The sequence below is a fragment of the Colletotrichum costaricense genome, assembly GCF_030867565.1.
Source record: "Colletotrichum costaricense strain IMI 309622 chromosome Unknown Scaffold_27.1, whole genome shotgun sequence".
Classification (NCBI taxonomy): Eukaryota; Fungi; Ascomycota; class Sordariomycetes; order Glomerellales; family Glomerellaceae; genus Colletotrichum; species Colletotrichum costaricense.
Window position 1 is genome coordinate 342,051 of NW_026848256.1, and position 13,656 is coordinate 355,706.

A 13,656-nucleotide genomic window follows, 5' to 3' on the forward strand; every position below is an offset into this window, starting at 1 on the left:
AAGAAGGACACAATGGTATATGTAGGTCCATGTTAGAAACCAAGATTAAAACAAGAAACGCATTGCTTCTCTATGGAGAACCCAAAGATTCAACGCATACTCAAATTGCTATCTACCTACAACATGCCTTGCTGGCCGAAATCGAAGTTTCCGCACCCCAAAAAGACAGTCATATGTCATATGGTGAACGGTAGATATTAGAGACAAGTGACTGGGCGCCTAGCTTTCCTTTGTCTCACATCCTGAAGAAATCGAGCCAAAAAATGTCTCGGCTACTTGCCGCCCTTTGTCCATTCTTCTTCTCCTTGTTCTTCTGCATGCAGTATCCGCACAACGGCATTTTCTGCAACAGAAAGGAAAGATTTGTATTAATCCTAAAAGCTCTAGCCATCGATTTGTCTCGCTACTAGAAGCAAGTTTGGTGACCCGGTCCGCGGAGGGTGAGGGATATGAACACCGGGCCTTGCTAACCTGCCTTCCCACCACCCTGCTGTGGTAGGTAGCGCAAGCGCCTCTTCTCCTCCGACGTTGTTGCAAAACAGAAAAACAAAAATGACGGTCGTTCTTGCGAAACCAAGGGAACGTTGAACACGGAGCGAGTGTTTATGCTGAGACAGAGTTCCAAGAGGGATCCAACGCCAGACGGTTTAACGACAATCAACTCAGGTGAGAGAAGGCACAAGGTGGGCGATAACAAAAAGGGGGTACGACTTCTTTGTTTTTACATGACGATGCAGCACGAGTTTTGCTTCTTGGCCTGCTGATAAAACATCTTACTCTGGGAGCTCAGGCCGTCACTCTTGGCCACCAGGTCGTCGATCTTTTCTCCGCGCTCCAGGACGCTCTGGATGGTCTTGTGCAGCACGATCTTGGTCTCGTCGAGCTCCTTTTGGATCTTGAGGATCGAGTCGGCCTGCTGCGGGTCTTGGTACCGCGTCAGGTACTCCTTGAGCTCGGGGAGGACGAGCTTGGGTTCGCCCGTCGCCCATGTGGAGCGCGGGTGCTTGGTGAGGAACTCATCGACGCTGTCGTGACCGTTGTTAGCATGGCCTTGGGACCTGATGAGGGGCACGGGGAGAAGGCTTGGCGGCCCTGGGGGTGATGGTGGACGTACATCTTGGAGAGAAGCTGGTGAGCGACGAGACTCGGGTATTGGTGGTCGGAAATGATACTGCGCAGTAGAGTGTCAGCACCGCTCTTTGGTGTGCGTACGGCGCCTTTGTGAGAAGGCATCTCTGAAGAGTTGCCCACTTACACGCCACAGATACCCTCGCTTCTTCCCACGCAGTGGAATGTGTTATCGCCCTCCTCGATATCTTGCCTCTGGCCAGGGCGCGTCGACTCGGCTACCTTCTTAGAGAATAGGCTCATGAACTCGGCGTAGCTGTCTGTGTTTCAAGGATCGTCAGCCCAAGTTCAGGCATGAGAGGGCACGATAGGCTCGAGGCCCAAGTCGTCCGGCTCGTAGCTGGGGCGACCAGTCTCCCCTCGTGCGCAAATCGTGGATGGCTTACTTCTAGTGAACCGGGAGTATGCGGACAGCTCCATCTCGCTGCAGAGCTCGACGGCGGGCTTGCTGTCATTGCGAAGGATCTATTGCGACGCAGGCGTTAGTTGCGATGGTGATTGAATTGCGAGGTCGCTCGCAGGTGCTTTTAGGATCGCGCGAAGTGCCAGGTAGCAGCGATGGAAGAGAGACGTACTCCGATGTAGTGCAACTTCATTTTCTGGAGTTGTGGTGTTAGTCGTCGATCACAGATGTCGCCGTTGAAGGCGGTCTAGGCGATGGGAGGGGAGATCCGGCCTCGACTTACGGCGGAGTTTGAGGAGCGAGAGGGGTAGCGAAAAGACGTAGTCCCGGAGTCTAGTTGTCGTCGGTTCGTAGGCAATTCGTAGATGAATCGAGGACGTCGAGTTCGGGAGCAGCAAACGGGCTTATTCGTGGGAGGGTGAGAAAGTCAGGTATTCGTAGGGGGAATTGGGAATGGAGATAATGGAGAAAGGAGGCGATCCGAGTTGTAGGACGATGGAGAAAGCGTCTCCGTGTCGGTTCAAGGCTTACAGAGGGCACCGCGGGCACCTTGGGGAACGATTGGCTTAGAGGGGCGATACATCACATGCACCACCCACTATTGGGAAACTTGGCTCAGCGGACTGCCCCTCTAGGCTGCAGAGTAATTAAGGCATTGATGTACCTGCGTACCTTGCTTAGCATCCAGCACACCAAGTCCGCTAAGCATTGCGGTGACAGCCTGCCTGCCTGCCTGCCGCCTGCGGAGGCTCGGGCGCTCCCCTCTTCCGTCCTCAGTGTGGCGGTCAGCCCGTACCAAAGTACCCGTTCAGGTACCTTACAAAGAGCAAGGTGTGTGACGTGACCTGACGAGAGTAAAAGTCAAGAACCCCCACCAACCACGGACGTCATTGGGTGCGGGAGCAAATCGATGGAACTCTGCTAATCCGAGTGCCACGGTGGCCGACAATGAAGGTCAAGGTTGATCCGGCGGCGAGTTGGCAGCTGCAGGTACTTCCCGTCACCTTTCCCCCTTCCAGGCCGCCCCACTATGCACGGCGGGCGGCGACTCGGTGAATGACTCCTCCAGCACCGGCCCCGGCTTACTTACCACCGCTAGCCATCATAGACATTTTTGACCTCACAGATGTTTTATATGCGGACCAGGGAGAAGTTGCATCATTCCTAATTCCCCTCTGTTCCTCTCTCATGCAACAAACAGTAAATTTGAGAGTTCTGAAGACAACACCCTTTTAACAGCACAACAATGGCGTCTGCAAATCTCGACAACGCAGAGGCCCAGTGGCGAGCCCAGTTCGAGGCCATGAAAACGGCTTTGGCTGGTCTTAAGCTCCCCTCAGAACCCCCCTCGGATGTAGATTTCGACGATGAATTCGAAGGCTACTCCTCGGGCAACGGCGCACAGGACGTTTGGGACTTCATCTCAGACGACGAAGACGATGAGTACAGCAGCGACCAGTTAGATGGTCACGACGCCAGCAACGGCGACGCTGCTTACGGCGCCGCCTGGTTCGTGAGCAAGTGCTCATCCATCGCCGCCAAAAATGGTCTGGCCGAAGACGTATTCCAAAACCAGATCATCAGCATCCTTACATCCGGCCAAGGCGACGAGGAGCTCCAGTCTCAGCTCGCCGATCTTGTCGGCTTCGACGACTTTGAGTTCATCATCGAACTGCTCGGCCACCGCAACGAGATTGTCATGGCCGTCACCTCCCAGGGATCCCAGGAGCCCAAAGGGAAACTCTTGAGCAAGGCGCAGCGTGAGGAGGCCTTGAGACGACAGGACTTTGAGCACAAGAATGCGACTCTCGCGCCCGCCATGACCAGGGAAGTCCAGTACCCTCATGTGTACAAGTCATACAACGCCGGAAACTCCCTCAGCCACTCAGGCCAGAAGTACGGTCTCCCAAGCGGTAGCGAGAGGCTACTATTCGACAAGTATGAGGAGTATGCCATCCCTGCAGGGAAGAAGGGAGTTCTGGGTCCCGGCCAGAGACTGGTCAAGATTTCGGATATGGACGGTCTGTGTCGCGGCACCTTTCAGGGCTACAAAGCTCTCAACCGTATGCAGAGTCTGGTTCACCCAGTCGCATATAAAACAAACGAGAATATGCTCATCTGTGCCCCTACTGGTGCTGTAAGTTGCTCCAAGTCTGTCGTGATATGTGCAGGTTACTGACCGGAAACAGGGTAAAACGGATGCTGCGATGCTCACAATCCTCCAAACTATTGGTCACTACTGCACACCCAACCCCATTGAAGACATCACTGCCACAGACTTCGCAGTCGACCTCCAGGATTTCAAGATTGTCTATGTCGCTCCGATGAAGGCTTTGGCCGCGGAAATCACCGAGAAGCTCGGCAAGCGACTGGCATGGTTGGGCATCAAGTGCCGTGAATTCACTGGAGATATGCACCTGACCAAGGCTGAGATTGTTCAAACCCAAATCATCGTCACTACCCCTGAGAAGTGGGATGTCGTGACGAGGAAGGGAACTGGCGATACTGAGCTGGTGCAGAAAGTCCGCCTTCTGATCATCGATGAGGTTCACATGCTTCACGATGAGCGTGGTGCTGTCCTCGAATCTCTCGTCGCCAGAACCGAACGCCAAGTCGAGAGCACACAGTCATTAATTCGTATCGTCGGTCTCAGTGCAACGCTTCCGAACTACGTGGACGTTGCCGACTTCCTCAAGGTCAATCGGCACGCTGGTATGTTCTACTTTGACGCCTCATTCCGCCCGGTACCATTGGAGCAGCACTTCATTGGTGTGAAGGGCAAGGCTGGTTCCAAGGCTTCCAGAGAGAACTTGGACACCGTTGCCTTTGAAAAAGTCAGGGACATGCTCCAGAAAGGTCACCAAGTCATGGTCTTTGTCCATTCGCGACGAGATACTCTCCTGACGGCCAAGATGCTGTACGAGAAGGCCATTGAAGATTTCTGCGTGGATCTGTTCGACCCCACGGACCACCCGAACTACGAGAACGCTGTACGAGACATGAAGCAATCCAAGGCGCGAGACTTGCGAGAATTGGTGCCCAAGGGTCTGGGTATCCATCACGCTGGTATGGCACGCTCCGACAGAAATCTTATGGAGAGGCTCTTCGGAGAGGGTGTCCTCAAGGTTCTCTGCTGTACGGCGACTCTCGCCTGGGGTGTCAACTTGCCCGCGGCTGCGGTCGTTATTAAGGGAACCCAAGTGTACAGCGCACAGGAGGGTAAGTTCGTCGATCTTGGCATCCTAGACGTGTTGCAAATCTTTGGTCGTGCTGGTCGTCCCCAATTCGAGGACACCGGTATCGGTATGATTTGTACCACTCAAGACAGGCTCCATCACTACTTGACTACCGTCACGGAGCAACAACCGATCGAGTCCAAGTTTTCCACCAAGCTCGTCGACAATCTGAATGCTGAGATTTCCCTCGGTACTGTGACGTCGATTCCCGAAGCTGTCCAGTGGATTGGATACTCATACCTCTTTGTCCGCATGCAACGAAGCCCAATGAGCTACGGCATAGAGTGGGCTGAAATCAGAGATGATCCCACTCTTGTTCAGAGGCGTCGTACACTGGCTATTCAGGCGGCCCGAACTCTTCAACAGAGCCAGATGATCATCTTCAACGAAGTGACTGAGGAGCTCCGCAGCAAGGATATCGGCCGCATTGCCAGTCAGTACTACATCTTGCACACGAGTGTTCAGATCTTCAACACTATGATGCGGCCCATGGCCACTGAGGCGGATATTTTGAAGATGATCGCTATGAGCGGAGAGTTTGACAACATCCAGTCCAGAGATTCTGAAGAAAAGGAACTCACACGTCTGAGGAACGATGTCGTTCCTTGTGACGTTGATGGCGGCATTGACACGCCTCAGGCCAAGACCAACATCCTGTTGCAGGCATACATCTCGAGAGCGCAGCCAGAAGACTTTGCTCTTGGCAATGATCTCAACTATGTTGCTCAACAGGCGGGCCGTATTTGCAGAGCCTTGTTCATGATTGCTTTGAATAGGAGATGGGGACATCAATGCCTGGTTCTCCTCACCCTCGCCAAGTCTATTGAGAAACGTATCTGGCCCTTCCAGCACCCTCTACACCAATTTGATCTCCCCAAGTCGGTCTTCAACCAGCTTGATGCCAAGGATAACATGACCGTGGAGGCAATGAGAGACATGGAATCTGCCGAGATTGGTAGCCTGGTTCATAACCAGAACGCGGGCAAGAAGATTGCACACATTTTGAACAACTTCCCGACCATCAGCGTCGAAGCGGAAATTGCGCCTCTCAACCGCGACGTCCTCCGAATCAAGTTGTTCATCGAGCCCGACTTCCGATGGAATGACCACATTCACGGGACTTCCGAGTCGTACTACATCTGGGTCGAAAACTCTGAGACGTCTGAGATCTACCATCACGAGTTCTTCCTTCTGAACAGGAGGAAGCTCCACGATGAGCACGAACTCAACTTCACCATCCCTCTCTCGGATCCCCTGCCTACCCAGATCTATGTACGGGCAGTTTCTGACCGATGGCTTGGCGCCGAGACGGTGACGCCCGTTTCTTTCCAGCACTTGATTCGCCCAGACACTGAGAGCGTGTACACTGATCTCCTCAACTTGCAACCGTTACCCATCAGTGCTCTCAAGAACCCGGCTCTCGAGGAGATTTACGCCCAGCGCTTCCAGTACTTTAATCCCATGCAGACTCAAATTTTCCACACCCTCTATCACACACCCGCTAATGTTCTCCTCGGATCTCCCACTGGCAGTGGAAAGACCGTTGCGGCAGAGCTGGCGATGTGGTGGGCTTTTAGAGAGCGGCCAAAATCCAAGGTCGTGTACATTGCGCCGATGAAGGCTCTGGTTCGCGAGCGTGTCAAGGATTGGGGAGCTAGACTTGCTAAGCCTCTGGGATTGAAGCTCGTCGAACTGACAGGTACGTTGCATGCGTCTTTCGATCCCGAAATACCAATTGACCTGACTAGGTGACAATACCCCTGATACGCGCACCATTAAGGATGCCGACGTCATCATCACTACGCCCGAGAAATGGGACGGTATCTCTCGTAGTTGGCAGACAAGAGGCTACGTTCGACAGGTCAGTCTCGTCATTATTGACGAGATTCACCTCCTCGCTGGTGATCGTGGTCCGATTCTGGAAATCATCGTCTCTCGTAAGTGTGCACCCGGTGAATGCCCCCTAGAAAGATACTGACCGACTCAAGGCATGAACTACATCGCGGCATCCATCAAGAACTCTGTCCGCCTTCTTGGTATGTCGACAGCATGCGCCAACGCCACTGATCTGGGCAACTGGCTCGGTGTTAAGGAAGGCCTGTTCAATTTCCGCCACTCCGTGCGTCCGGTTCCCCTAGAGCTGTACATCGACGGTTTCCCCGAGGTCAGGGGCTTCTGCCCGTTAATGCAGTCCATGAACCGGCCGACATTCCTCGCTGTCAAGACGCACAGTCCAGACAAGCCTGTCATCGTCTTTGTGCCGTCTCGAAGACAGACGCGCTTGACGGCCAAGGACCTCATCAACTACTGCGGCATGGAGGACAACCCCCGCCGATTCCTTCACATGGACGAGGATGACCTCCAGCTCAATCTCGCCAGGGTCAAGGACGATGCTCTCAAGGAAGCCATCAGCTTTGGCATCGGGCTCCACCACGCCGGTCTGGTCGAGTCTGATCGTCAACTGGCTGAGGAACTTTTCCTGAACAACAAGATCCAGATCCTCGTCGCCACCAGTACCCTCGCGTGGGGTGTCAACCTGCCGGCCCATCTCGTCGTCGTCAAGGGCACGCAATTCTACGACGCAAAGATTGAAGGTTACAAGGACATGGACCTGACGGACGTCCTCCAGATGCTGGGACGTGCCGGCCGTCCGCAGTTCGACAACTCCGGCGTGGCTCGCATCTTCACAAAGGATGCCAAGAAGGACTTTTACAAGCACTTCCTCCACACCGGCTTCCCCGTCGAGTCGTCCCTCCACACGGTCCTCGACAACCATTTGTGCGCCGAAGTCTCGGCCGAGACCATCGTCACGAAGCAGGACGCTCTCGACTACCTGACCTGGACCTTCTTCTTCCGCCGCCTGCACAAAAACCCGTCCTACTACGGCCTCGAGATCTCGGCCGAAGAGCACAATAGCATCGCCGCCCAGACCATGGCAAACGACTACATGATTGAAATGATTGACAAGTCCCTCGACGAGCTCGCCCGTTCTAGCTGCGTCGAAGTCTTCCCCAACGGCGACGTCGACCCCACCCCGATGGGCAAGATCATGAGTTACTACTACCTCTCTCACATCACCGTCCGCCACCTCGTCAAACACGTCAAGGCCGCCGCTTCCCTCCTCGACGTCCTCTCCTGGATGTCCCGCGCCACAGAGTACGACGAGCTCCCCGTCCGCCACAACGAGGACCTCATCAACGAGGAGCTCTCCCGCAACCTCCTCTACCCCGGCAGCTCCTTTGGCCTCCCCATGTGGGACCCCCACGTGAAAGCCTTCCTCCTGCTCCAGGCACACATGTCGCGCATCTCCCTCCCCATCACCGACTACGTCGGCGACCAGACCAGTGTCCTCGACCAGGCCATTCGTATCATCCAGGCCTCCATCGACGTCACGACCGAGCTAGGCCACCTCTCCACCTGCCTGCAATTCATCACCCTCCTCCAGTGCATCAAATCCGCCCGCTGGCCCACCGACCCGGCCCCCTCCATCCTCCCCGGCGTCGGCCTCGACACCCTCAAATCGGACAAATCCAACCTCACCCTCGCCAAAATCTCCACCCTCGCCTCCTCCCCCTCCAAAATCACCTCCCTCGCAAAACAGCTCTCCGTCCCGCCTCACCAACAACCCCGCTTCGCCAAAGCCGCCTCCCAACTCCCCAACCTCGCCGTCTCCGTCCCCGCAGCGGAAACCACGGCCCTGGGCATCACAGTCGACCTCCGCCGCCTAAACGCCCTAACCGAGCGCGACGCCCACGTCTACGCGCCCCGCTTCCCGAAACCCCAAAACGAAGGCTGGTTCGTCCTCCTCGCCGAGCCGGCCCGCGACGACGTCCTCGCCGTCAAGCGCGCGGGCTGGTCCGGAGGCGGACCCGGCCGCAGCGTCGCCGTCGGGTCCAAGCCTACCGCGCGCGTGGCTATCAAGGTCCCCGAGGCCGCGCAGGGCAAGAAGCTCGAGGTCATTGTCGTCAGCGACGCGTATGTTGGGCTAGAGTACCGGGTCACCGTCGACGTCCCCGCGGCGCCGGTCGTGGATGACGATGTGGATAAGTCCAAGAAGGCGCAGCTTCAGCAGCATGGTGACGGTGCTTCTCGGGCTTGAAGGTAAGGCACATACTCACTCGCTGTAGACCACAGCCACCGTGACAGAAGATGCGCTCTTTAAGAGTGGCAGTGGCGATGAGATTTGGGCTATATTAGATGCAGCGGAAATGGAGAATGAAAATGCTATGGATGCAGATGATGAGAAACCCGCTGCTGGTTGGACGTGAAACCCTCATCCAACTCGAACGAAAACAATATAAACAAGAAGAGAACACCCATATCCCATGCCCTACGAAAATGAAAACTATTCAAGAAACAACATGTGGACAATGCTCTCTCGCGAGAGATGATGTCCCCCCTCCTGTCCATGTAAACGAACAAAAGTGTAAGAAAAGCCCAAGAAAAAAAATATCTCGCCCAATGAGCAGTATTAAGGGGCAAGGTGGAAAGCGGTTCATCCCTTATACCAAGTGCCCATGACGCAACAAAATATGAAGAACACATCCTTCATCCGCAATATGTAAACGACAAAAAAGAAAATCAAGACATGTCCCCGCCCCTTTCCCAAAGCCCTCAACAGAGTGAAACTTGCTCCCAAACATCTTTGAAAATCCTCCTCCTCGCTTTCCCGTGTACTGTGATCCCCCAAATGATGAGCACCATTCGCAACTGAACTGATCAAGGTGCCCCAATAACCAAAAACAAATCCAAGAACAAAACGCCTTCGCACCATGCTTGCAGTCTTCCAGGAAAATAATCATCGTCGTGTTTCGCTCCGCGTGTACTATATTCAAAATGCGTGCTCGGTGTGCCTCAATCCGGATGATGCGCCTTGCTGCTGTTGCTTTTCATGTCTGCATCTGAGCCGGCATTGTGACTCGAGCAGAAAGAGCATATATGCCGCAGGGCAGCCATGCGTATCGTCTTCGTCGTCTTCGTCGTCGTCGTCGTCGTCGTCGAATATCCCTCTCAAGTCGTCATGATCCGTTCATACCCTCTTCTCATGTCGTGCCGGGATGCGAATGCCATCCGTCGATGCAAACGAGCTCTTCATCCATCATGCAAAGGACGTAGAAGGTCATGCTCACGAGGCCCAATGTTCCAGAGTCTCGTCCGCGCATCTCTCGTCTCTGCATGTCGTTCTCCTTGTTGGGGCGACTTCAACAGCACTTCCTCCTTGCTTTTCCAACACCTTCATCGGCATCCTGCTCCGTCCCGCCCTGCTCAACCGTGACAGCAGGCGAGAAATTTGGCGAAAACAGCCAGCTCCGCCGGTCCCTCCCAACCCGGAAGCTGCCCCTGGGATTCATGCCGTCAAAGTACCCGCCGTCCATGCCCGTCTCGTAGCCCGGCGTGCCAGGCGTAGCCGTAGCGAGCAGCAGCGCCTGCTGCATCTTGCGGTTCTGCTCGACGAGCTTCCTCGTCACGACGCGGAACACCTCTTCCACGCCCTCGCCGCTCTCGGCGCTGATCTCGTGGCACGCGTCCCAGCCGACCTCCTGGCCCCAGAACCCAGAACTGCGTTTCGAGGACGGGCTACGCGGCTCGCCTCCGCTTGGTCCGCCGCCAAATGTGCTTGTACTTTGGTGGACTTGTGAAGAAGACTGGCGCGGGTCGGAGGAGGAGAGGAGGGAGGGCATGCCGCTGGACGTGGCTGTCGGAGGCGGTGTCGAGGCCAGGCCGGGGGCGAGGTTTTCTGCGACGTAGGCTATGCAGCGCTCAAAGGGGACTTCGCGGCGGGAGGGGTCGCGGGCGACGATGTCTGCTTTCGTGCCGACGACGTGGAGGACGACGTCGCCGGGGAGGTTGCGGCGGAGCTCTGTGAGCCAGACACCCATTTCGGTGAAGGACTGGGCATCTGTGATGGAGTAGCAGAGGATGCAGGCGTTGGCGCCGCGGTAGTAGAGGCGGGAGATGGAGCGGAAGCGTTCTTGGCCGGCTGGAGGGAACGGAAAACACACATGTTAGTAAATTGAACAAGTCTCTTTTTGCGACGACTGCGACAACAAAGTTGACAGAAAGAGTAACTTTGTTATTGCAGCTGGTGGTCAGGATGGGTGGATGGTGGAAGGGAAAAGCATACCGGTATCCCAGATCTGTAGTCGCACCACGGTGTCGGTATCGCTATCGACGACGCGCTTGGTCATGAAGCTCGCGCCGACGGTGGAGGTTGTCTGGGCCGGGTTGAAGGAGCCCTTGCAATAGCGCATGACGAGGCTCGTCTTGCCGACATTTTGGGAGCCGAGGACGACGATCTTTGCCTCGAGAGACGACATTCTCCCTTTTCTCTCTCCTCGGATGCCCCGTATGCGACGGGGAAAGTGAGAGGGTGAGGTTGGGTGGAGGTGAGGAGGAGTAGCGCGGAATGCGCTTTCTTGAGGAAGAGAGGTCGGATCGGTCGGTTAGGTGGAGAGAAGCGAATGTTTGACCAGGACAGGTTTGCCTTTGTAAAGTGGTTCGGTGCGTGATGCGACCGAGAGCCTGAGGGGTGGTGCAGGCTGTGGTGGTGGTGGGCACCGGTAGTGAGGGAACACTACTGGAATTCGGTGAGGGACAGCGCGAGAATGTTGGTGAGAATGGGTTTGTTGAAGAATCGTGGGGGGATTCAGGAGGGAGTGAAGCTCAAACGGGTGTGGCTTTCGTGCTACTCCTCGATTGGGGAAGACGATGTTTGATCCTTTGGAGGGGAAAGGGTAAAGACGACCGTTTGATTTCGAGGGAGGGAGGACTCGACGAAACGTTGATGGTGGTGGTGGTGGCTTCCGCTCGGTGCGCGGCTTTCTCACTCTCGTCCGTTGTGATACCGGGGGTAAGGTAAGGTACTTGTGTACGTACACGAGGGAACAACAAACACAATGCGCTCTTTTTTTCGTTTTTCGGTTCTTTCCTTTCTATTCAGTCTTTTCTTTCTAGTGTCCTTTTGTCTCTCTTCGCTTAGGGTAAGTGCGTGAGTCCTAGATCGAAACGTAGTCACGCCGGCGCCAAGTTTAAAACGCAGGCAGCCACGAGGTCAGTGATCGGCCGATGAGGCGCGTGGTGGTTGTGGTGGTGGTGGTGGGTGCCCGCCTTTTTGGTAAGCGGGACAGACAGATTTGGGGGAACTGGATGGGAATTCGAGGGTGCATGAGACTGCGTTTCTGAGGTGAGATTGAGCTGCCCGGCAAAGACGGGAGAATCACCAAGTTTTTCTTGATAATTGGAAGAGAGGAAGACCTTTGAAACGGAGAGTAGGAAATGGGCGATTCGGCTCCGAGAAGTGTTGTAACGGCCGCTAGCAACGGACGAGGATGTGGGTTGTTTGATTTCTCAGTGTTGTTTTGTTTGTTTTGTTGTTGTATTTTCCCTCTCTCTATTTCTCTTCGCCTACGTAACAAGGGGGGATAGTGGGATAAGGATCACGGACGGGGAGCGAGGGGAATGATATGGATTCGGCTCTGTTGTTCAGTACTCAGAGAAATCATACAACTTAACATGATTCTACCATTGTGTTTTAGGTAGTTCAAATCGAGAGATTGGAGTTGCATCCCGCCCCCATTTTCCGTTTCTGTTCGAGACCAAGGTGCGTTCCGAACGAGCACCATGTATGGGATTTAGTGGTTGGCGCGGGGGAATGAGGCTGAGGCCGTGGGGTTAAGCTGTACTATAGCTATCTCATGTTGGGATCAGAACGGTTCGTTATCAGGAGAAACTGCTGATAGATGCGATATGCTTTGTTTAGGAAGGGATCTTGCATGGACGGGTGTTGGGGAACTTGAGGGGGCATCTGATGTGTCAGTGTATCAGATAGTGAGCGATGATGCCAACTTCTTCCGCTCCTTCTAGAAATATTCCACTCAGGAACATCTCCGCGAAGAAATCGGCACCAGGCCCGCCTTCACAATCAACTGCAGCTAACCCGCATATCTGGCGCGACCATGGCTTGCAGTAATCCGTAGAGAGCCTCCTCAACTTCACTCTCAAAGGATGCTACAAGAGTCAGTCGCATTATCATCCACCTAGTCATCCGATTTGGAGATGGTCGCGTGGTGCACTCGAAGCGGGTCCCTTCTCTCCAAAAAAAAAACGCACAATGTCGTCATCGGGTCAAGGCCATTGCTTCTTTTGCTCTTTTCGAAGCGAACCATGTGCCGCCAACGGCCGCCTCAGAAGTTTAGGAACGGTTAAGACGAACGAACAAATAAACGTTTTGAGCTTTGAAAAGCGGTTTACCTCGAGGGGCATATGCACGACTGAAGCCAATCGGTCCTCGGCAATCGGGTGTCCATTCTGTTGTAAAGGTTGTTCATACTCATTGGCTAGTCCCGCGACGGCCCGAGATACGTGTAAGCCAAGAACCGGCACAACTCACCTGCTACGGTCTACAGATACAACTCAGCAATTAAGGCCGAAAAAGAAAACTCAATCATTCAGATGAACGGCATGTGAAGAAGATACGCATGCGTCGCGATGCGTTCCATGGGCTAGGCACGGTTTCATGGCACAGGTGTGCTCTTTCCAGCCCGATGGTGTCTATGGCAATCGTAATCACTGAAATCTATCCGTAGTTGTGATCGAGTGGATGAAGCTAAAAAGTAGGCACGGTGCCCTGTTATAGGCAAGTATTCTTATCACTGCAGACGTGTAATCCGTGTCCACGCTATTTTTACCCCCAACGTTATATCCTTAACCGTCAGGTTATATGGGGTCTTCATAGTTGATCATCACAGTCAACAACACCAACTCGAGTACAACCTTATTCATTGTCAAACATCACACACACTTGGAACTCCTCGTATTAAACATTAAGTTTTCTTTTTTTCGATCTGGTATCTAATTAAGTATTGTCTAATGTCTAAAATTGTTGCTTCT

General features: G+C 54.3%; 3 protein-coding genes across 3 annotated transcripts; 1 reads left to right on the forward strand and 2 right to left on the reverse strand.

The window, feature by feature from the left end:
* Positions 1-721: 721 nt before the first annotated feature.
* Positions 722-1,724, reverse strand: CCOS01_16097 (synaptobrevin; the record flags this gene model as incomplete). The annotated part of the gene is made up of 5 exons (XM_060464234.1): positions 722-1,025; positions 1,115-1,171; positions 1,256-1,388; positions 1,515-1,593; positions 1,704-1,724. 5 exons carry the CDS (start codon positions 1,722-1,724, stop codon positions 722-724), a joined length of 594 nt encoding a protein of 197 aa, XP_060305289.1.
* Positions 1,725-2,777: 1,053 nt separating this feature from the next.
* CCOS01_16098 (Sec63 Brl domain-containing protein) lies at positions 2,778-8,866 on the forward strand (the record flags this gene model as incomplete). The annotated part of the gene is made up of 4 exons (XM_060464235.1): positions 2,778-3,668; positions 3,721-6,466; positions 6,516-6,704; positions 6,756-8,866. 4 exons carry the CDS (start codon positions 2,778-2,780, stop codon positions 8,864-8,866), a joined length of 5,937 nt encoding a protein of 1,978 aa, XP_060305290.1.
* A 1,102-nt stretch (positions 8,867-9,968) lies between these two features.
* CCOS01_16099 (Ras family protein) lies at positions 9,969-11,084 on the reverse strand (the record flags this gene model as incomplete). Its single annotated transcript, XM_060464236.1, has 2 exons — positions 9,969-10,747; positions 10,892-11,084. 2 exons carry the CDS (start codon positions 11,082-11,084, stop codon positions 9,969-9,971), a joined length of 972 nt encoding a protein of 323 aa, XP_060305291.1.
* Between the last annotated feature and the right edge of the window lie 2,572 nt (positions 11,085-13,656).